General features: G+C 36.5%; 1 protein-coding gene and 2 non-coding genes across 5 annotated transcripts in view; 2 read left to right on the plus strand and 1 right to left on the minus strand.

Annotated features, from left to right (window-relative positions):
• Window positions 1–2,447: 2,447 nt before the first annotated feature.
• LOC6581082 (ecdysone receptor) overlaps window positions 2,448–21,899 on the plus strand; it is a 101,619-nt gene continuing 82,167 nt past the window's right edge. For 2 of the 3 annotated variants that reach the window (XM_044011365.1, XM_044011366.1), the window contains exons 1-3: window positions 3,823–3,918; window positions 5,681–6,425; window positions 6,483–6,649. In XM_044011365.1, coding sequence (XP_043867300.1) covers window positions 5,812–6,425; window positions 6,483–6,649 — 781 coding nt within the window. In that variant the 5' untranslated portion in view covers window positions 3,823–3,918; window positions 5,681–5,811. Of the gene's footprint in view, window positions 2,572–3,822; window positions 3,919–5,680; window positions 6,426–6,482; window positions 6,650–21,899 lie in introns of those variants that run through there. The other variant, XM_032730014.2, reaches the window with a different exon arrangement.
• Trnan-guu lies at window positions 5,303–5,376 on the minus strand. Its single transcript has one exon. It is a non-coding gene; the product is annotated as a tRNA-Asn (tRNA).
• Trnan-guu lies at window positions 5,527–5,600 on the plus strand. Its single transcript has one exon. It is a non-coding gene; the product is annotated as a tRNA-Asn (tRNA).

A 21,899-nucleotide genomic window follows, 5' to 3' on the forward strand; every position in this document is an offset into this window, starting at 1 on the left:
ATTGATTGTTAAAACTTTAGTATGATAAATTTTTCGCTTTTTACCACATCTTTTTATTTTATCTTCGGTTGACAGCCCAATATATTATATCATATTTTTTCGATAACTCATCCGATTTTTGTTTCAAGAATAATCGATAAAGGGATTTCGTTGTTTCAGCCTAATTTGAACACTTTTAAGCCTGGAGATTTCAGATTTACTGTGTATATACATTTGATGAATACAAAGATTGTGTAATTTACAGATTTTGGATACCAAGCCCTCTTCGCCCCCAATTTTAAGAGCTAAACACTTGTGCTTTGGAATGTACCCACATTTTAATTTTATGATCACGTTCTGAAAGTTCCAGGAAGATAGTCCCAATACAGAGAAAATTATTCAACAAGTAAATTACTATTATCCTATTGTGTATGTATGCGTGCATAAAAGAAATACAGAATGATTAGAATATCAGATTGGGGGGCTCAGGATATTTCCTAGTCGAGCAGACTCGACTAGAGCACTCTTACTCGTTAATTATTAAATTATTAAAGTTCATATATTTACGAAGCCTGCTATATGAATAACCGCACAACCAATAAAAATTAAAGCCTGAATTGGAAATGCACACATTTTAAAATTACTTGAAATAAAATAAAATTACTTAAAATACAATAAAATTAAATGTTGTCGAATTCGAATAAAGATATTCATATTATTGTAATATCTTGCTTAGGCTTGCATAGGACGGTTTATAAAACAAAGTGACATTAATGAGCTATCGAACAAAATAATGTCGTGTTACTCGTGGTATAGGAGTATACGAACGGATAGACGGAGGTCTAAAATTTAGTCAAATCATTTAATTAGGAAAAATAGAGAATATGTGAATATGTGATGGGCTTTGAGAGTCGTAGTTGATGATAGTCGATTGGAGTGGTTCGAAGTGCGCCGATATCATCATGTCTGCTTCATACTTCAAGTTCGAAAACGTGTAAATAGCCTCTGACACATTATTTTAAACTATTGCATGTGCATTTTTGCCCAGCTCTGGGTCGTTCGGTTGGACGCTTTATTGGATTAGCCTTGGGTAATGTGAATAGGTTCAATAGACGATTACTGCGGATGGGAGTGACTGGCAAGAGTGAGTAAGTGAGGTTAAGTGCGTCGGGCTTGCATCGAATTGGAAAAGTCAAGTAGTAAAGAACAGTTAATTCATAATAAAGTGAACTTTATAGATCAGCGATTCTAAGCTTCAACCCTTAAACACCTGATCTTTTCATTTGACTGAAGAAGCTTTCGAAACATATATTTAAAAATTGCGAATTCCCACGAAGTGTAGAAAGCACTAGCGGCAAAAACAAAAACAACACGTGTGCCTCTCATTGCCCATTGTTCGTCGTAATCTTAATGCACTCTGAAGTGTGAGCAGACCAAACCAGACGGGCTGAAGAGAGCGGCTAACCAGATAAAACAAGCAGAGCCAAACAACATTCATACACACTTCCATACATCCGTACACATGCGCAGTTCCATTAAGGAAAAAAAAGCATTAAAATCAAAAGTCATATAGCAGCGTCGTCACTGAGACGCGTTGCGACGCCAGCAGCATCGAAATCAACACAAAAAGTGTGTTACAAAGTCAAAAGCACAACAATAACAAATAGAGCTTAAAAACCACAGCGAAAAGAAACCGAGAATACCGACTACACAGCAGCAATAACAACTACACTTAACTAAAAGTAGCCAACAACGAACAACCAGTCAGAGAAAAACAATGAGCCCGCGTCGAAAACCAGTTTTTTTTTTAAAGTTCCGCACGCTGGCTCCAAGATGGTATATGTGTGCGTGCACACTGGGAAAGAGCTTCGAATTTTATGCATTAACATGATTCGCGCAGAGTAGCAGTGGAATGAAAAGAGATTCAAATGAGCTTGAAAATAGTAAACAAATAAATAAACATTAAAATTATTTGCCTAGTTAAAATTTATAATAATATGTGATCGACAAAAAATAATATGCGTGCTCACATTACTCGCACCACAGTTCATATCGATAACAGACGACTGCTGCCACTTTGGCTACTGCACGTACATATGTTGTTGTCGGTTTTCGTGTTGCTCTTCGCGCGAAAGTTGAGCGCAGCTTAAGCAAAGGCAAAGGCAAAGGCAACAGCAAAGACAAAGGCAATGGCAAAGGCAAAAGCAAAGACAGCGCGTAGCATTGCCAAGTAAAAATATTGAGAAGTGCGCATGCGCCGCAAGCAACATCAACACAACAATAACAATTGCAAGCTCTCCACGCTCGCCCCCGCATAAACAAAAGAGATATGAAAACTAAAAAGAGAGCGCGAGAGCGCTTGCTAAATGAGCGCCAATAGAGGCATCGCCCGTTTCTCTCCGACAGCCAAGCAGCGCAGCAGCAGCAGCAACGGGCTAACGGCAACGGCGGCCTTTTAGTTTTAGTTTTTATGTGCGGCTCTCGTGTAATAAAAATTACATTGCGCGTCGTTTATGTCGCTTGAATAGTGCAGAAAAAAGGAGGAAAGAAATAGAAACAAATGGTGTGCTAGAAATACCAGCAAACCAAAACGTAAAGTGAAACAAATTTTAGTTTAATTAATACAACTCGTATGCGTATGCGTCCAGCGCCTTGCCTCTGTGTGCGTGCGTGTTTACGTGCATTTCAAATTGTTATTGTTGTATGTGCGTGTGTGCGTAATTGCGAGCGTGAGTGTGTTTGTCCGTTTAATTTGCTTGTGAGAAATGTTGTATGTATGAAAATAAGAATAACAATAAAAATAAGAATAACAACAACAGGCATAATATTCCGAGTGAAGTTAATTACAATGCATGCATACAGATGCATTCAAATTTGTGTGTAAACTTCTAAGCAACAGCAAAAACTGTGCCGTGCTAAGAGTTGTTGCTGTCCCTGTTGTTGTTGTTGTTGCTGCTGCTGCGACTGGTGAGTGACGTTGTCCTCCCTTTCCCACTCACATGACAGTTCCATGCATTTGTTGGCGCTTGTTTACTCCTATACATATGAGTGGAGGGAAAGGTGAAGAGAGGAAGAGATGGAGAGAGAGCACGCACGCTAATAACTGAGAGCGCAAATGAGTGCAGCAAAATGTGAAGGATTTGTTGTTATACTTTTTGCCGAAATTGCTGGTCAGCGCAGCGAGTGACGTTACCTTTCTCCCTTTTACCACCCACACGTCACTTTCATGCAGTCGCGGCCGCTGTTTACTCGTGCGCTCACCTCAGAGAGCGCAAAGGGAGAGAGAGTCAGTGAAAAGCAAAAGCTCAACCTACAGAATGCATTAAAAGCGAGAAGCAAATAGAGAATGCATTTTCTTGTGTTTTTTTTTCATTAAAGCGCGTGTAATATATAAAAAAAAATCACCGAAATAGCATTTAATGGAATTTATTAACGAAGTACATTGAACGAATTTCATTCAGACGGTTTGCTGCTATGTGTGTGTTCTTCGATAAATATGTTACAGTGCACGTGTTTGAGTGAGTGAGTGAGAGTGAGAGAGAGAGAGAGAGAGACACGGCGAAGTGGAGATTGGGCGGTCGGTCTGAGTTGCTATTGCTATTTGACTGAGACCCAATTGCATAGTCAGCCCCATAGCTGTAAACGCTCTCTCACAGCCACTCTCTCAGTCGCTCTTCCGCTCTTTGAAACAATATGCATTTGCGCACAGTGTGCTAAGGGTCATTTGTATGATGTCAAAACAAAAAGAATTTGTATTGCAATTGATATTGACGATGATGAGGGGTCAAAAAAATGTCTTTGATTGCTAAACTGAGCGACTTTTATTTTTGTACTTATTTACAGTTTAGTGGGTGATTAACAAAAGAAAACACACATACACAAAGAAAATGACAAAAAATATTTTGGATTTAATGACATGATTAACTTAATTCAAAGTTGGTGAGTAGAAGAATAAATGGATAATTTATTTGTATGAAATTAGTGAATTGAGTTGTCACTGAAACAAGTTCTAGTCTTAGTTGTAACTAGACAAAAGGCTTTTACAGATCTTTGGCCGTCTTTTTTATTACTTAGCAATTGGAAGTGCAATTCATTGCCCCCAAATAGGGGAAAATAAGAAGAGGAAAAACTGAAACTCTTTCGCTAATTGTAATGCACATGTGTACATAAATTGCAGCTGTTTTGTTTCAGCGCCAATTGGCAATGCAGATGAGTTTTTGAGTCGTCCTCTTTTTCATGTTATTTATTTTATTTTTCCCTCTTTTTGTTTGTAAAAATAAAACTACAAAAATTTTTCGCAGCGGAAATGCATCGTTTGCAAAATCGGTCCATTGGTCAGACAGTTGGTTTAGTCATACGATAGACAGACTGCATTATTTCTAGACATGCATACGTATGTATAAGCTTGTAAGCATATATATTCCTTGGGATATTTACTGGGATCATTTTAAAATGGGTGCAAGTGCAACATGTCAAAGACAAAAGGCGAATAAACTTTGCAAAAAAAAAAATAAAAATAAATAATAATAATAATGATAATCCTATTTTTAAATGTGTGTCCAATAAATAGATATCAATTCGCCAGTTTGTGTATGCCCTCTATAAAGATATAAACGGTATATTTAATTCAGTTTTCAATATATTTTTATTATTTCGTTAAATTCATATAGCAATTGCCTTGATAGAAACGTGAAATTATGATCGTTCATTATTAATTTCTGCTACTTAATTGAATTTCGTATAGCCACAGTGTATTAAACACATTATGTGCAATGTGTATGTGGGCGAGAGAGTGTAGGAACCTTACATAAGTAGCGCTACAGGGAAATTGGGTCAACGTCGGCGTTAGCGACCTTATCAAGGATTCTGGGTCAATATGCTTGCGCCACGCACGGCTCTTATATATACATATATGTAAAGTATTTATACATATGTAAGTATATATAACTAATTATATGTGTGTGGGAGTGTGAGATATTGTGGGCATGGTTTTGCATTCTTTTGAGAATATCATTTATGCTGCCAGACAACGATTCTGCATGCAAAAGGAAAGGGAGAGTGGTCTATTGTATTGTTGGGGGTAGAACGGGGTCGTGTGCATGCAGTTTGAATTATTATGAGCGGCTCAGGTGAATTTAACTGCTGCATTGACCTCGTTAAAAGTCAGGTAATTGACATTTGGTCATGCGAACTAAATGAATGCAAAAGCAACGTACAAGCCAATTGATTGTCTAACGAAAAAAAAACTATTAATACAAAGCAACGAAATTAAATAAAAATATAAATCATATTATTATGTAAATAATTTTATAAAAAGTATACTCGCCCCCGGGTGGACTCGAACCACCAACCTTTCGGTTAACAGCCGAACGCGCTAACCGATTGCGCCACGGAGGCAGTTGTAAAGCTTGTGTTTAATGCTAAACATATAGTTGTCGAATAGAACTTTTAAAACAGCTTAACTCAAAAGCTCTGAGTTCTAAATCTTGAGTTCCTATGAATGTGATTCACGTTTAAAGTAAGAAGAAATTTTGCGCTGTCAACGCAGCCTCCGTGGCGCAATCGGTTAGCGCGTTCGGCTGTTAACCGAAAGGTTGGTGGTTCGAGTCCACCCGGGGGCGTGATTTTTTTTATTTTTTTTTTCATTATTTAATTATTCGAAATTGGTTTTTACTATATATTATGTTTACATGTTTTACAGCGGGACGACATCTTACAAAGTATGTAAAATAAAATGCTTATAGGCAACATGAAGGCGTGGCCATGTTGTCATACGCCACTGCAGCAGCAACAACAACATTTAACAGCTATTAAGAATAACATGCATGCAACATGTACCGATTGAATGCCACACAACAGCAGCACCAACAAAAACAACAACAACCGCAGCCGCAACAACAACAACAACAAGCAACCAAACAAAAACAGTCAACAATACCCAGTCACATATTATTGCAGCAACAATTAGTCGCAGCTGCAGCGTCCGCCGCCGCCGCCGCCGCCGCAGGCGCTGGCATCAGCAATAACAATGCTGCCTTGACTTTTCAAGTGGCCAACGTAAATGGCGGTGCAGCTACGACAACGACAACAACAGCAACGGCTGCAACTGCAACCAGTGTTGAGGATAATTTAAAGCTATTGACAACTGCCACGGCAGCGCCAGCGTTGATGACAACGCCTGCGCTGACGCCTACGCTGATGCTAACGCCGACGCCGATGCCGACGCTGACGCCAGCACCCTCTACAGCTATTAAAACCGAACCCATGCCTGACGTCATCGCCTTGACCACCAATAGCAATAACAACAGCAATAGTAGCACCGCAGCTAATGCCAGCAGCGGCATTGCGTCTACTTCGGCCGCAGCGGCCGCCGCGGCAGCTGCGGCAGCTGCTTCCTCCAACGGACATTTAGCATTTGTGCCCAACAAACGTGCGCGTCTCGATGCGTAAGTTTTATCAGAGCTTTTTCTTTGCTCTTACTCAAAATTTGAGTGTCTTTGCAGGCCCGAGGATTGGATGTCGACACCAAGTCCAGGCAGCGTGCCAAGCTCTGCTCCGCCGCTGTCGCCGTCGCCCGGTTCACAGAATCATAGCTACAACATGTCCAATGGTTATGCATCGCCCATGTCAGCAGGCAGCTACGATCCATACAGTCCCAATGGCAAAACAGGTGAGTGCAAGCGAGAGCGAGATAGAGAACTGTGAGCTTTTGTTGTGAGCTGTTGTAAAGCGCCACCTCGTGTTCATTGGCGTGTGGCAAAGTTTGCGTGTTGACATGTAGATGGCGCTTTCAAACAGCTGAATGCTTTTAGGTTGCTATTTAGCCGCGTTCGTATTAATTTTTATTGTTTTTCATTTTTTTTTAAATTTTAGTTTTATGGAATTGAAACTGAAACAAATAAAAATAAATTTTATAACACATAATTAAGATTAATAGTATTAATTGTGTGGATTATATTGGCGGAAGGAAAGGCAATAGTTTTAAATATTTATTGAATACAATGTTTTTTTGCATTTCGATGGAGACCTTTTGGGAACATCTGAAATATTATATATTATACACATACTATTTCAAGTATAGGGTTTATTTTGTCTTGTAGGAAAATACACATATACAATTGCACATATTTCATTTTTAATTTAATGCAAGGTTCCTTGAAGTCAATTTTTTTTTTTTACAAATTTTTTATACGTTGAAAATGGGAAATCAGTGTATAAAACGTGTTTTTATTTGAACTTTTCTTAGTTTAATTTAAGTTTTCAAAATTTCTGTAATATTTTTTCTTGTTAGAGCTGTCCAATGTGTTCATCCTATTCATCATATACAGGAGCTTAGAAAACAGATTAAGTGCACCATCCACGAAAACCCGCGTTCCGTCGAAACGCAGTTTATTAACCTGCTTTCAGTCTGCAAATAAATAAACGAGGCGAAAATGTTTGGACAAGGAAAACCTTAACGAAACCAAATAGAGACCTAAAAGTGAATTAGACACGAACACAAAAACAAATATATACATATATATAGATATATATATATATACCTTACAGCTGTACCCACTGAAGAACGTGCCTTTCACCTTTCACGTGCAAACGCGGCCATTTTCAAGGTCGCGCATGGCAGACGCTCGAGAAGAAGCAGAGGGCGGGTCCTTCGAAGAGGGAGGAACTTTCTGAAATTACCAAAACGCGCCGGCAGACAAGCCCTGGGTGTTAGATATGGGTGGGTGGGGCGTGGGGTGTGTGCCTGGGTTGTTGTTCTGGCTGTTTTAGGCTGCCTTGGCTGTCTGACTGACAATGGCAATAAAGTTGAAAGTTGAAGGTCACCAGACAGCGTCGGCGTCGGCGTAAGCGTCGGCGTCGTTTTTTGGCATTGCCGCCAAGTTGAAGGCTAAACAAGCAGACAATAAACTTAGAGGTAGACACTCAACTCCTGCCTCTCGTCGTCGGCCCCCTTCAAACGCCCCCACAACGCATTGCACGCAGCTTCATTTCCAGTTGATAACTTCCAGTGCTTTTGGGCTTGTCTCCCTCTTTTTTTCTGGGTTCGTCCCAAATTTATCGATTACTTGGGCGCCCGTAGTGGGCGTGGTTCGTGTGCTTTTGAACCCGAACAGCAAATCGAGAAAGCAGAGAAAAAACAACTCGTCTCGCTTTCATTCTCGCCGCTTGTGGAGCTGTCTGGCGGCGCGCGGGGCAGACGAGGCAGTACGAGGCAAGGACCCAGAGAACGACCCACAAAAGCGAGAGACTTAGGGGAGAGAGGAGCAGCTGTAAAAGGAAAGCGCGTAATGGAATGAAATCATGCCAAGGCTGTATGGTGTTTTGTATGGTACGAATGCCAGACAAGGACGCAGGATAACGCAGACGCACGGAGGCGCACAGGCTGAGCCAACTGCTGCAAACGAGGCACTTAAACGGGCCGACGCATAAAATGTCCAAAATTTGCCACAGGGAGCGATGAGAGTGCAGGGGCTGCGGCAGAGGCAGAGGCGCTTGTCTGCGATGCTCTTACGAGAGAGGGTATATCGCATATCATGATTCAATACGTAACACTTCATGATTGACAAGAGCGGAAGATAAAATCCTAACTTGAAGTCACTCAATCTCGAATGATTGATTGACTGACTGAAATTTCCTACTTCAAGATTGTTTTCATGGGACAATGGCCTGATTGAATGATTGTTAGCTGACTGAATGACAGAGAGACAGACAGCCAGATTGATTGAATGAATTGACTGACTGATAAGTTCACTGTTGAACGAATCATTGGTGGACTAACTGACTGACTTATTGACTGATGGAATGAATAAGAAAGCCACTCATCCTTATTCATTCCATCAGTCAGTCAGTCAAGAATCTCATAAACTACTGAATGACTGACTGATTGAGGTGACCAAATGGGGACTAAATGAGGGAATGTCGCGGACAAACTGTTTGTTTGATTGACTGATTGATCTATTCAATGGCTGTTTACCCGCTGAACTAATGCACAACGGACTTTATGCTTGATTGACAGATGCATCGATTGACTCAGTGTGAATTATTCATCCTGTTTGAGCTACTGAGTCGATTGATTAGGCGCTGATAGATACGCAGTAGGGATTGACTGATTGCACGACTGACTTACTAACTAATATATAATATATATGAGCGCAGGGATATTCAAGCTTCGCCTTTACTTCAAGAATTTGCTCCGCCTAGCGTCTATTTATACCCTAAACCCATTGAAAATTTTAATTTCAAGGTATTCTGGTTTTGTTAAAATATATGTAACACGCAGAAAGAGGCGTGGTACATAAAGTACATAAATTGTAAAGCACGACGACGAGCTTAGTTGATTTAGGCTCGTCCGTCTGTCCGTCTGCTAAAGACTTGAATTATTATATTTTGAGTCGAGTATGAATTGAAAGTTATCGATTAATATGCTTTCTAAAAGTTGAAATAAAATTAAATTTTATGTTATACGTCTTTAAAGCTAGAGCCCCAAGGTTTTTATTTGATGCGAAGATCATGCTAGTCATAAATCGAAAACTTAGATACATGTGGTGCGGTGTGAATGTGCAAGTATATTTAATAGATACTATTAATGCACGAGTGGAGCAGATAGAGTAGGCAGATCTATTTGGATTCAGTGCATTTTATAGTCATCAGCTCTTCAGTCGGCAGAGAATTCTTGACTCTATTTCAGTTACTTTATTTTATTCCATATTTGCTTTTTCTCATTTTGCAATTTCACTGGCAATTGCTCTCTGCTGGCTGCCTGTTCAATCAGGCGTATGCGCAATGTCTGCAAATCCATAAATCGCTCCCATGAAACTGAACACGAAATTGAAAGGAAAGAAAAAAAGTAGCTTCAGAGGAGACTGCTCAACTAGGAAATACCCTGAACACACCAAAGGGCTCAATTTCCATATTCTATGTTCTAGAATCCGATTTATTATATACAAATAATCATGGCTATATGGACTCAGCTCATCGTCCGCATCAAGCATATATATGTGCTCTGCCTGTTACATACACTTTCCCTTAAACTAATATACCCAGATTTCCTATATTGCAAAGCATTCAGGCTATAAAAATAGAAAACGCATGAGGCATTTTTGTACTTTTCAGACGATTGCGCTTGGGCTTTTACATATGAGCTATGTATGTGAATAATAATACATAAATATATATTTTATACAGTATATGTACGAATGTATGTATGAGAGGTCTGGCAACTGTAATTGGTTATTTATAAGCTGGGTCAGCGTAAATGCATTTAACGCGTCATTGTTTGGGCCATTAATCTTATGCCAGGACAGGACAGGACAGGACAGGCCCAAGGCCGCAAGGTCATGGTCCCTAACAGATGTGCCCTGGGGAAGATTCGATTGAGCGAATATTGAGGGAAAAGCTCAAGTTTTCCATAGAAAGGGATAGCAAAGTAAAGGGAAAATCAAATATTAAATCCACTGAAACTGGTAGGGGAATCCGCGAAGGTTAACTTTATAATGAAAACGAAAACTTTGCAGACACAACAAGAGCTCAAAGATAAATTCAGTTCAGTCAAATGTCATTAAGTTAAATTATAATCAGTTGCAGAAATGACTCGCTTCAGAAATTATTATTATGATTATTATTATTGAATATGAAGGAATTTATATAAATATAATCAAAATAAATTATATAATTTGTACTAATATTAAAAATGTTATATATCTTTTTATTATTATTATTATCAGTATTAAGCACAAAGCTAGGGGAGAAATGTATCATAACATAATCTAAGGACTGTAGATCTCTTAAAATCTTGGGCCAAATAATGTTCCAATCTTTTTATACAATTTTCACATTGATTACATTACAAGTAATAAAAGATATTAAAACAATCTGAACGAAAATGTAACCAAACTTAATTGGATTATATATGTATATATAATATATCCATATTCATTTTTACATAAAATATATTCATATGAGATATGCAAGGACAGCAACATCTCTATCACAATGGATAGATAAACGGAGGCAATATATATTTTTATTAGAGTATGCTCTTTTATATGAACTGGTTCTATAATATTACAATACAATATTATAATAATATTATAATATTAATAATAATAATCTGAATTCCGCATTAGAAAATATGAATTTGAAATTGTGGCCTCAGAGACTAAATAAAGAAAACATATCGAAATCAATTCTATGAAGAAGGATTTCAAGAACAATTGCAAATATAAAGCATAATAGTACATGTAAGCGAATGAATATATCATTTACAGAAGTGTGCTGTTTTTAAGAAATACATATTTTATGTACATGTATATTTGAATAATCTCTATTACGATCCGATGCTAAGAAAATATTTGTTGAGCCCAGTGAAGTTAGTAGTCCTCAATAATGCTTATAATCGCTTTAATTAAGGAGATCTTATATATTTCTGATATGTGCTTCATCTGAGATAGATTTCGCAACTAACTTGTTTTACAACTCATTTCATTTCAGGTACGCAAATTCGATTAAGTATAATTATCAAATCAGAAGAAAATTTGCTAAGGTGAGCTACTTAAGTTATGTAACACCTATTTAACTGTTAATTGCATATGAGACAGGCCTTCAGCTTCAGTTAGCTGCCTCAGATTTTAAGAGCTCTACAAATTAGCATTCAAACCGCTTAGCTGCAGGCACTTTCCAGAGAAACCCAATCGACAGCAAAATATACGAAAATCGAAAAGCCGATCCTCTACCGAGCTCTACCGAGCTCTACCGTCCCTCCTTTACCTCTTGCCTTAAAAGAAATGCTCGATCGATGGGCATCGATTGAGCAATGACTGCAATTAGGTGCGTACCAAATGTCTAGACGGCCAAGCCCCGAAGAAACAGAATCCAGAACCAGACCAGAGCCCAGCGAGCGAAACAATAGAAGCTGAAAACGAAAACGCTAAAGGAGAAGAACAAATAAGAAGAAGAGTGCCTTAATCTGTACAGGACACGCAAAACTAAAGTTAAAAGTTTTTTTTTTTTTTTTTTTTTTTTTTTTTTTGTTTCTGCACTCTTCAAGGTTTTGCAGCGATGAATTTCAATTTCAATCATGTGCCTGAAACATGATAACACGCCATGCTCTGTCTCTTTTGCACACGCTCTCTCGCTATGGCTGTCTGGCTGGGTTTCATATAAGAAACCGGTTTCGTCTTGTTGTTTGTGGCTTGCATTTCCTGATTATGCCTTAGAACTTGCCTCTTGACCAAATAAAAAATACAAAAAATAAAAAAAAACGATCTGTTCTTCTGCTTGCAAAAATTTGTCGCTGCGGTTGTTGTTGTTGTTGTCTGGACTTTTGTTCAAGGTCTCCCGACAGCAGCTGCTTTTTTTCATCATTTTTGTTTTGCAACTTCTTTCTTATCTGGTTCTTAGCAGGTACACTTGTCTGCCCATTGTCCAAAATACTTGATGATCATCGCTAGCGTTGCCATCATTATCATCATCGGCATCATCATCATCATCATCCTCATCATCATTTGTGGCTGGCTTTACTGTGTCAAATGGTCTGCAAAAAGGGGTTGTTCGTCCCAAAAAGAAAAAAAAACAACGACCCAGAGAACAGAAAACAAAGTTCCATTGTTTATGTCGGCACATGTTCTCTCTCTCGCTCTCTCGCTCTCTCGCTCTCTCACTCTTTCGCACGCTCTTCATTCTCTTCTGTTCAAGTCGTGTTGTATATAAGCTTTTTCGTATATAGCTTGACCTTGATCTTGAAAACAGTCCAAGCTATATACAGATATGTGCATATCTATATGTATATGTATGTATGTATGTCTGTATGTGGACATATGGGCTGAGCGCGTGCAGCACATTTTGGTGGTGTGCTGTGGCTGCAAGTGGTTTTCTTGTACAAGCTATACAGGGTGTCTGTATAGTTCTTATTGGGATGCAAACAGCAGGAAATGCAGGAGTTCGATTTCAGAGTGTGGAGCCAATGAGAAAGAGCTTTATAAGGAATAAAAATTTTAAAAATATTTTCTTCGTATAAGTAATAACAAATAATATTATATTCGGTATATCCTACAATAACATTATTATTCAAAACAGCTGAGAGAGTTGAGATTAGGGCATTCTATAATATTTTAATTTCCTTCTTATACAACATTTATGAATATTAAAATCTGTGTCCTGCTCCTTCAAAGTCTTAAATTATATTATAATATATATGTAGTATGGCTTTTTGTATGTATAGTTATTCTATATACAGTACCGAGCAAAAATGAGTGAATGTTTCACAACTTTGACTTTCATCACGCATAAAAATTAAACCATACAAGCAAATTAAGATTTTGTTTTTTATACTTGTTTATTAGTTTGTTCTTAACAAATAGAAAAAGTTGCAACGCTAAATCAGCTAAACTCAATTAATGAAAAATAAAAAACCAAAAAAATCCACATAAACTCAATTTTGCACGTTTCATAATTGCCAATACTTTGGCTCTTCTACTTCTCTTCTCAGCCGAAATCATCCAGATTTCCCCATAACTTAGCTCCTTGGGTATTCTTCTTAGTCGTAGATTGAGCATGTAGATTTACCGTTATCTTAGTCCTTTTAATATTCTTATTTGTAAAGCGATTTGAAGCAAATTTTCTTTTCGCAACAAATTTAAAATAATTGGTGAAATATAATTTTAAAATGTGGAAAATTTCAGTCGACATTGAAAATAGTGGTGTGTGCCTGACCGGGAAGGGATTTCCTTCGCTTATTATTGCCGAAAAGCTTTGAATCAGCCGAAATTTGACTCCGAAAACTCAAGTCAAAGGTTGCAAAAAACTGTTCTCGGGCTCTGATGCTCGCCTAATGATGTCGAAAATTAAGAAAAACAAGCTGCTAGCACCAAAGGGTGTTTCTCTAGCAATTAATAAAAATGTTAGCAAATGGACTGCTAGAAGAGAAATTCGTGGCTTCGGATATGTATCATTCGTTAAAAAACAAACCTGCATTGTCCGAAAAGAATATGAAGGCGCGTTTGAAATTTGCAAGGGATCACAAAAACTGGAGCATTTATGATTGGAAACGAGTTGTTTGGTCAGATGAATTAAAATTGACCCGTTTCCAATCATATGGAAAGCAATATTGCTGGTGCAGATCTGGGGAACGCATTCAATGACATCATGTAAAGGAAATCGTCAAACATGGCTGCGGCAGCATTATGGTTTGGGGATGCTTCTCTTGGTAGAACGTTGATCCTCTACATAGAGGAAGGATTATATGAATATTCTTCAAACCCATCTTCCCAAATTCACTGATAAATGTGCGTGTCCCCACAGAGAAAGGGTTTTCAACTAGATGGCGATCCAAAACATACTGTAAAGATTATTTAGGAATGGATAGGAAAGCAGAATTTTAAGCTAATTTTCGCTCCATACATATAGATTCTATATATAAATCCTATCCCGACTTCAATCATATTGAAAATCTGTGTTCAATAGTGAAAAGACGGCTGGGACAGTATGATGCAGCCCCAACGAACATTGACAGCTTATGGGAGCGCGTAGAAGCGGAGTGGAGCCAATTTCCGAAAGAAATGATTCAAAGTTTGGCTGAGAGCATGCCAAAAATAGTCAACAAAATTATTGCTAATAAGGGTTTTGGACTAAATATTAAAAATGTTTAGTTTTTTTTAGTTTTTAGTAGTTTTTTTTTAAACGTGCAAAATTGAGTTTATGTGGATTTTTTCGTTTTTGTATTTCTAATTTTTTGAATTTTGCTAATTTAGCCTTGCAACTTTTTTGTATTTGTTAAGAATACACTAATAAACAAACACACAAAAAAATTTGTTGATTTGCTGGTATGGTTTAATTTTTATGCGTGATGAAAGTCAAAGTTCTGTAACATTCACTCACTTTTGCTCGGTACTGTATATGTACATATGTGTACATACTGTGCTATAATGTAATTATAATACAGATTTATCAACCCAATAATTAGATTCAATGATTAGTTCGGAAGTTATAATCAAAAAGAACAAAGAAAATCTTAAAATGTCTTTGTACAGTTTAGCTATATATTGTAAAAAATACGTAATATCGAGTTTTTGGTATTTTGAACACTTTTTGGGACAGGTAGTCTTCTATATATGATTATTAGATTGATTTGATTTGGATATGTATATGTAACTACACATGAATGTCAAGAAATACTTTTTCATTAATCAGATCCTGGTAAATATCCTTTAAGCTTGGATAATAGTTATGCAAATTGGCTTTAGTTCTTCGTTATGGATCTAGGAACACGTTGCTTTGACTTCGAATAATTCCACTAAATAGACTGAATAAACAAAATCTAAATATATTTTATATAAATAGTTATACATATATGATCATCATTGGTATTGAATATAATGAATGAAAATGAATTATAAATATATCATATATAGATATCTATTCATATGTGATCATAAAAATAACTTTTGCTTAGCTGATTTGATTTGGTTTTCACTTTTGTGTTTTATTGGAGCACCCTGTTAACCCACTGCGCTTGTAACCCAATTAACTTTCAACTGCAGAAGCAAAGCGACGCAAGCGACTTAAAAAAGCAAAAAAGAAAACGTTAAACTAAACGAAAATAAAAAAAAAAAAATTATAAAAACTTACCCCGCTCCAGTTGAAGGGTTAAAAACAAATTTGAAACCCCGGAGCGCAAAGCGTTACCTAATATCCCAAGCCAAATGGAACTCTATGCGTGTGTGTGTTTGCATGTGTGTGTGTGTATTGAATACGTGGAAGCATAAATAGGCCAAATGCCATTAGCACACATGCGAAACTGACGCTGAGGCGGGTTTTGGCTTTCCTGTTTTGAGCGCACACATATGCATTGACATACATATATACATATAAATAAATATAGACATATATATATATATATAGAACTGTAAGTGCAACTGCTTTTCTGTCTGTGTGAGTGACGTGCAGAGAGAACCCGCACAATTAATTCCAGTATAATACGAAGAAGAAGCGAAACAAATATATATACATATATATAGCCACACATACACACACATATCTGTGCTTGTATGTGGCCAAACCTCAGAAGTTAGTCGAAAATTGTGCAGAGCTTCTGAGTTTGTCCTTGAAATTCATGAGAATTTTTAAATAACATCGTGATGATGTTGTTGCTGATGATGATGATGACGTCTAGTTAATGCTCTACAGAAACCCAATAAAATATGCTCGTGCCACGCCCACAGCCGAAAACAGCATATAGAAAGCATTTTAGACCCAATACGTGAGCTACGTGCCACAAATGGATTAGTTGTTTATGCCCCATCGCCCTGTTGCATACACAAATACACGCACACACCCACACACAGGATTAAAATCTCCTCTTGTCGGGGATTTCGTTGACAGTTCAATTTGCATTCGGTTTATTTTGCCGTAATCCTTGGGCCGTACTTGGCCCGAATGGGGATTTATGAAGGCAACGGCTGAAATTGTTTGTGTCCGGCTGATTGGGTTTTTTTTGCACAGCTCGGGTTGATCTTAATGAGGGAATATCTTCGCAGAAACTCGTAAAGAGACACACAATACAGGAGTGTTCAGAACTATAGAAACATCATTTACAGTTATCCACAGAGATACTGGCAAAAGGAAGTGAACTCTGTTTGGATCTCTAAAATATTCAAGTAATAAAAGCAACATGGAAAGCCTGTAGGGGCAATGATAATGCTAAGGCGTAATGCTACCAATCATAGAGCATTATTTTCATGATATAATATAATGCGAAAAAATAAATATAAAACATATAAAGGATCTCTTTGTGGACTAGGCTGGGGAGAATACGTAATGCACCGTTAGTTAGCTGGTTGGTTATCCTAGTTCCTGTCAGGATTGAATCGGGCGTTATGCTGGCTTAACCGCATTAAGCTGGGGCGAGCACTGTCTTCAGTTTTGTGGTCCCCTTCCCGTCTAGGTCTCATATTTTCTTTTTAATATATGGACGATAGATTGAGTTATACGAGAGTGAAGTAGTACTAAATGTACTAAATATCTAAATTACTTAAAAGTGTTGATCTTTATATGCACTTAGAATTGTTTTCAACACGCTCTGTTTAAAATTGAATTTCATTCATTTCAAGTCTGCATAAATATTAACATATTAATATATTTATTTATTTAATTGTTACAAGGAATTAATTCTAAGTAACAATTTAGTTTGAAGAGCAACAAGGGCCTTCAGGCAGACTTTTGTTTCCTATTTATATTAATATATATTTAGCTGAATATCTTCGATTCTTAATGTATTTCCTCTACTTCTATTTCACTACTTAATTTTGGAATTTTGATATATTCCCAAAACGTGGCATTATGATGCTCTCTTTCTCTTTCGCTCTCTCTCTCTCTCTCTCTTCTAAATCCTTCTCGTTCTGAGTGAGCTTAGTATACATATTTGTTGTTGTTGTTTTGAGACATTTTCAAATATACATATATTTACTCATTTTCAGTTGCGCTTTCGCTGTATTTTTAAAGTCAATTGTCGTCGTCATCGTCATCGTCGTTGCTGTTGTTGTTGTTGCAGCTGATATATACATTCACAATATATTTATATATATATATATATATGTGCATAGGTATTTTGCACTTGGCCTTGAATTAATACAGCGAACTTTGGCTTTTTATATGGCGCAAAAGTTTATCGTACATCTCTGTAAAAAGATAATTAATTTCCTATGGGCTGGGGCGGGGGAGTGCAGCGGGCGGAGCACAGTGAGAGCGAGAGCCAGGGGAGAGCGAGGGGGTGGGCGATGCGAGGGCGAGGGGAATGTGGCGATAATTGCGAGCGCATTTCAATTTAAGCTGCCTGCAGCACAAGCAGTTACTTTCATTTCATCAATACAGACACAGATATACACTCACACACAGGCACACTCACACACGCTCTCACACAGATACACAGATACAGCTACAGCCAGAACACGCGCGATAATTTCCAAAAAATGTGGCAACAACAAAGCAACCGTTTTCAAGGTCACACACACTGTCTACCAAAAATACACACACGACACACACACGTACACGCAGTTATACACTCTTGTTACTCACACACATTCACATGCACTCATTTAGCTCCCTCGAGAACGCCAAAATATCAACAGACTTTGTTGATAATTTTTTGTTCCCATTAATTTTTTGCTCATTTTTTGTTCATTTTTTGTTCTTTTCTCTTTGCGAATTTCGCATAAAAGAGGCATGTGGGGTATATTGAACTATAGAGTGGGCGTGCCCATAGAAAGGTAAATGGAGCAAGATATTTTTATAGAGCACTTGAGCATATTCTGCGTGCTTCATATACATATCTGAATCTGACACATTGAATATCAAGCTATTTAATTTTGAAGCGGAGATTATTACTTATAACTAATTTGAATGAAAACTTATCATAGTTGAATTGCATTTATGTTATTATTTATAATTAAGATTATTAAATACCTCTATAGTCGCCTTTTCTTTTGAAATTCTCCATATAAATAGTTCTCATTACAAAAAAAAAAATTATTGCATTTTCAAAATAATTTTCCCTAATTTGAAAGCATTTTCGGACGACTTTTGTTTGAAAATGTGGGATAAATATTTCATTTTGGTCTTGGACTTATTTTCGTTGCTTTACTTTTATTGACTTACAATTCCTTTAAGTACATTAACCATATATAACCATAACCGAGGCTCAAAGCGACATTAGCAATGCATACAGGATATTCTCTTTCTCTTTTGTAATAGTATTTTAATAGAGAAAATGATGCATGTACAAACTAAGTTCTTATACATGGAACGGAATGGAATTGAAACAAGAAATTGACAATTTTTAAATAAAATTCTTTTCAATAATATGAATGCTAATGAGATTCATTAAAACACTTGACACTGAAACATTAAATATTAAAAAATATAAGTGAAATATAAATATAAGACATTTTAAATGAATAAAAAGTTTATATTATAAACACACACACAAAAAAAAAATAAATAAATAAAAATAAATAAATAAATGAAATGAAATGTTAAAAACAATAAAATTTTTGGACTTCTTCTTGGTATACATATGCATATACATGTATGTATGCGTGTATGTATGTACAATATATGCATATACACACATTCATTTGGATTGTATACAATGCACTCACACTCATGTGGACCTGTCATTATATTTATTATTATTAAATCAGGTCAGAGACCCATTAACACATATAAACACATAAATACAAACTTTTTCGATCGACACACTCGCACAGACATACATATTTGTGCCTCTACAGCTGTGTAGCTTTATCTCTTTCATCCTCTTTGTTTCTCTCTGTCTCTCTTTCTCTTTCTGTCTTTCTCTCTGTCTCTCTGTGTGTGTTTTGTGTATTTGATGTGACAGTATGTCATTCAATGCCCGCGTCATCAAAAATGGCCGCTAAAAAGCAAAAACCTAAAAGCAAACAAAAAGCTAAAAGCCAAAAGCAAAAACAAGCCAAAACGCCAAAACACTAAAAATAAATCGAAATTTCGGTTTTGGTTTTTCGCATTCGCTCTTCATATTCTCGTTTTGGCTTTTCTTTTGCTTGGCTAATTGCCTAGGTGTGATTTTTTTTTTATCAATGAATGGGATTATCAGCTGTCACTTGAGTAACTCTAATGATGATCTCATCTTTCTGCGGCTCTAAGCTAAGAGATTTGCTTATATGTAGCTTAAGATCAAGTCTTTACTATTTGGACTCAATAGTTAGCTTAACTTCTAGACTTTTATAGTACGGCTCAATATATTGACTACTTTTAATTTGTAGCTCTTTAGAACAGAGTAATGCTTTATATTTTCTATATTTTGTATACTCGCAAGGCCTGCGATCTTAAAAAATTCTTCATTATAAAAATTTCCCTCCTATATCCCTATAGAGAATGTTTTGTACCTAAACAGATTGTAAAATATTTTGAATTCATTTAGTTTCACATTTTTATTCAATTATATATAGATGTTTATTAACATTTGCTTCGAAATGCTGAATGACTAATAAATGACTGTAAAAATATTTCAACTAGAAGTTGAGTTAAACAATATATATTTGTATATGCATATATGTATCTCAGTATATTTATATTGCAGTGGCAAATCCAAGCACATAGACAACATATACACACACACATGCATGTGTGTTTGTATTTGTTCTTGGTAAACACTCACTATGTACTTTGTATACTCTCGCTTTCAAATTGAAATGAATTTAGCAGCTCGAATCGTCGACGCTTATCTCAACAAATGGCGCAACCGAGTGCAACGAATATATGCCCCTAATGTATATGAGCGATATATATAACAAGTATATATATATATATATATAGTTGTATACTTTCTATAGATGTAGTAAAAGTTTTAGCACAAACAGAAATACGTAAATACGAAAACGCGAAAAACAATGTCCATTAATTAAATGAACGGCAAGAAGGTGTCGTTGGCACAGAGCGTGAGCTTTGTTTTGTTTGTTTTTCTTTTGCTCGATATTTGATTGATGTTTATGGCACTAGACGTAGCCGTAGGTTTAGATAGGTCCGCTGCATTGCCGATGATTAATTGCTAAATAATGCGAGGCAATGCACTCGAAAAGTGTACGAAACAAAACTCAAATAACAAAAGATGTCATTCACCAAAAAGAAAACTGCTGATGTTCATAATTCAACTACGTAACTCTGGATATGTAAGTTGTCTGCAAGGTTGTGTGGAGCGGTGTGGCATCCTAGTTGCACAACCTTGACGGGATGGCAACGCCAATGCGAGCAGAGTAGTTTCAGAGGACTATAGATAATACCTAATGTGGTTTAAGTTACATTCACTCAATATATTCTCATATACATGTATAAATATATACATATATATACAATGCATGTATGTACGTCCTCTCTTGTGAGCTGTGTTGACGTTTTAGCTTGTTTTCGGCTACATCTGGCTATAGATATGTGGAAAAGCTTTTAAAATTTGATTTAAATTTTTGAAAATGTTGTCTACATTTTGTAAGGTTTTTTTTTTTTTGAGTGTTTTTATAAAAAAATAACACATATCTAATATAAATTGCAAAATTCAATTCAATCGAAAAAATATCATCACTATTCAGATATTTTTTTGGTCGCCTTTCCAGGTAGATCTAGCTTTTTGTGCTGCGAGAGAAACGGCAACACTGTAACATGATAAGAGAGTCACATTTACGTGTCACAGCAATTAGCTTTTGTGCGTTTACAAGGCTTTCACTGCTGAGAGTAGATCAAGATCAAGTATACGAAAGAATTATACTTGTATTCGTAATTTACAATATAATAATGCATACAGTTATTAATTGTAATAAATGTATGCATCTTTAATAAATATATACAGCATACAACTGTGAGATGTTAAAAAAATCTGGTATATATTTATTATAACCACTGCACGAATCAGCACAAATTCGAGTGGAATGCAAACACTTTTTCGGGTGATTTTTTGGCATTTTTGCGAGTCGAAAACAATGAACCTAAGGCGCAGTAAATTCTGATAATATATATACCTAAAAGTAAGAAAGTAAAAATAAGTAAAAAAAAAGTGAAAGAGACAGACGAAAACAACAGCAATAAAAAGCAAACTGCATGTGTACCTAACAGATACGTATAATAACACTTACAGACACAGATGTTCAGCTACAGATACTAATACTTGCCATATGCATAGGTATTATATGTATATGTATGTGTGCCTTTTCGAACAAAGCATTTCAAATCGCAGCACACAAACAAACGCAGCGCACAGCACACAAAATGTCAGAACAAAGGCACACGAAAATGTATAAAAAAAAAAAAGAATACAAAAAATGGAATAAAAAGAAAGAAAAGTCTGAAATGTGAAATGAATAATTTGGCAAAAGCTTGAGAATGCCTAAAAAAGTAAC

The sequence above is a fragment of the Drosophila mojavensis genome, unplaced genomic scaffold (genome assembly GCF_018153725.1).
Source record: "Drosophila mojavensis isolate 15081-1352.22 unplaced genomic scaffold, ASM1815372v1 contig_82, whole genome shotgun sequence".
Taxonomy (NCBI): domain Eukaryota; kingdom Metazoa; phylum Arthropoda; class Insecta; order Diptera; family Drosophilidae; genus Drosophila; species Drosophila mojavensis.